Source organism: Suricata suricatta, chromosome 3, assembly GCF_006229205.1.
Source record: "Suricata suricatta isolate VVHF042 chromosome 3, meerkat_22Aug2017_6uvM2_HiC, whole genome shotgun sequence".
Lineage (NCBI taxonomy): Eukaryota > Metazoa > Chordata > Mammalia > Carnivora > Herpestidae > Suricata > Suricata suricatta.
Window position 1 is genome coordinate 8,269,740 of NC_043702.1, and position 2,588 is coordinate 8,272,327.

The 2,588-nt window shown below is 43.2% G+C and overlaps 1 protein-coding gene across 1 annotated transcript in view; it reads right to left on the minus strand.

Annotated features, from left to right (window-relative positions):
• The window catches only part of SP100 (SP100 nuclear antigen), a 94,402-nt gene that overhangs the window by 11,641 nt on the left and 80,173 nt on the right, over positions 1-2,588 (minus strand). The window contains exons 20-21 of the mRNA XM_029932872.1: positions 2,185-2,289; positions 127-278 (exon numbers count right to left, since the gene is read on the minus strand). Coding sequence (XP_029788732.1) covers positions 127-278; positions 2,185-2,289 — 257 coding nt within the window. The remainder of the gene's footprint in view (positions 1-126; positions 279-2,184; positions 2,290-2,588) is intronic.

Here is a 2,588-nt window from a genome sequence, read left to right on the forward strand (position 1 = left end):
GTAAGTAGCATGTGCATTGTGACCTGGATGAGGGGGTCATGACAGTTTTCTGGACACTGAGAAATTCTGCTAACACTCGGAACTGAAGAACCGTGACACCCAACCCTTGAGTTAAGCCCCTTGTCATTGGGATACCTCGATCAGCTCTTTCAGGGGGTATCCGCCACACCTCACACTCAGCTTCCAGTTCTTGGATGGTCCATGGTTTCCTTCAATTTCAAAATCGCGGAGGGTGTACCATCGTCCATCCTCACCCTTTATACACCTCTTTGCAGTTCCTGTGAAACCAAAATAAGAAGTCGCCAGGGAGTGCTCTCTTGACTTTAACCCCCCAAATATTGCCTCCCTTGTGGATCTCAGGCTCAGAATCTGTAGCAAGAGAGCTGAGATCCCTCTCAGGGCCCTACAAGATGCCTGAAAAGCAAGGGCGAGAGGGGACTTCCCGTGTTGTGTACACACATCATTGACCTTCGAGCAACAAGGACAATAATTACCACCAACATTTTTAAAAAGTATTTCACTACATTCAAAAGAGAAAGAAAACCTGAATGGCTCTGAAGATGAGTGAGCAGACTTCTCTTTCTTGCCTTCTCTGAGAGCCAGGAGAGAGGTAGGCTGACTCTCAGAGGGGATGTGAGGCCACACAGGTGGACCAATGGCTGCTGTCACCTCAACCACATCTGCCTCACCTTGTACAATGTTGGTCGTCCAGCTAATGGCAATCAGTTACTTCTTGTATTTTAGACTCTTAGCTATTTTATGTGAAAAGCGTGTAAATGTCATCAAGGGGGCAAAGTTAAAGTACACATCTGCAATATGGCCCCCGGGAAACATTAACACTTGTTGGTGTCTAAATAACTATATTTGGGGAAGGAGAAATCCATATGATGGATGAACATTTTTAGTGTACTTTAATAATGATTATTTGCAAAGTACTTTATACCCATTGTCTCATTTTCCCTCCTCATAATAACACGGTAAAGCAAGTTTTATTATTATTCCCTTTTTTAAAAAATATTTTACTTATTTTTGATACAGAGCATGAGAGGGGGAGAAACACAGAGAGAAGGAGACACAGAATCCGAAGCAGGCTCCAGGCTCTGAGCCAGCTGTCAGCACAGAGCCTGATGCGGGCCCTGAACCCAGGAACATGGGATCTGACCTGAGCCGAAGTTGGAGCCTTAACTGACTGAGCCACCCAGGCGCCCCTTATTATTCCCATTTTGTACAGGAGGAAGTTGAAGGTAAGAGAGACCAGGAACTTAGCTCAGATGAAACACACACTTTTGGAATTGCTAAAACTTGAATCCAGGTCCTCTGATTCTAAATCCTGTGCTCCTCCCAGTGAGATCAAGGCTGTACAGATATGGAAAATGGGGTCATGAAGGTGTTGCCAGATTTATCAAACATGTACCTTTTCTGCCCTGATATTAAAGTACTTGATCTCACTGGGTGCTGGATGGCATCTTGTGGACCATTTTCATGAGGAGAGGAAAGATGTCCTATTATGTTTACTAATTTTAATTGTGGAATGCCATCTTTCCTCCGGCCTATCTGGGATGCTGTGCAGAAGAGCTAACAGGGCAGACTCAAGGCTGCTATCTTTAGAAAAGTCTGCTAGCAAGGGTGGCTTTTGGCTGGCATCTGGGAACTTAGATTTGGGAAGGGGTTCTACCAAGGATGTCTCACTGTCCTAAATTGATTATACCAACAAGATGATTTATGCTGAACACCTGCTTTCCTTTTGGGAGTCTGGAATTTTGGCATGTGCTAGGCAGATGGCACCTACATGATGATTCCCTGCTAAAAACCTGGACTCCAAGACTCAGAGGGGGCAGATCCTCTGGCATACAGTGTTTCACACATGTTGCTACAATTCATTGCTAGAGAATTAAATGCATCCTGTGTGACTCTGCCAGGAGAGACTCTTGGTAACTGGCACCTGGTTTCCTTTGGACTTTGTCTTGTGTGTCTTTTCCTTCCTTGATTTTACTTTGTACCTTTCCAGTTCAATAAATCACCACTATGAGTTCACTATATGCTGAGTCCTACAAATCCTCCTAGTGAGTCACCAAACCTGCGCATGGTCTTGGAAACCCCTGACATAGGTGTCAACCCCCTGAATTATATATCATTCACATGGGTACTTTCCAGTTGAAAAGCATAGAAGATCATGAAGCCCACCTTGTTTCATTTTTTCCTTATATAAAATCCCCTTTGCCCCTCCACAGGTCACAGGAAGTTCTGGAAGGTGAAAATTCATATTTGTGTCTCTGGGAATTCTTGGACCTGCAAAGAAGCATTACTGTTTTCATTCAGTCTTTCTCTACAACTGTGTACTGTTTCAACCTCCTCCCTCTTGAGATCTATCTTTTATAATTTAAAAAGTATTGGAAGGATTTTCCCCATGAACTCATTACCCTTCTAGGCCTTTCTTCTATAACAGATTAGATACACAAAGATAATATCATCCTCTAAAAGCCCACATTAAAAGTCTGAATCTCCAGGTTTGTTGATCAAAACTTCCCATTAATTTTCCTCCTATCATATTATTGCTTTGAAGTTATGTAGTTGGAGATAAACTCCTT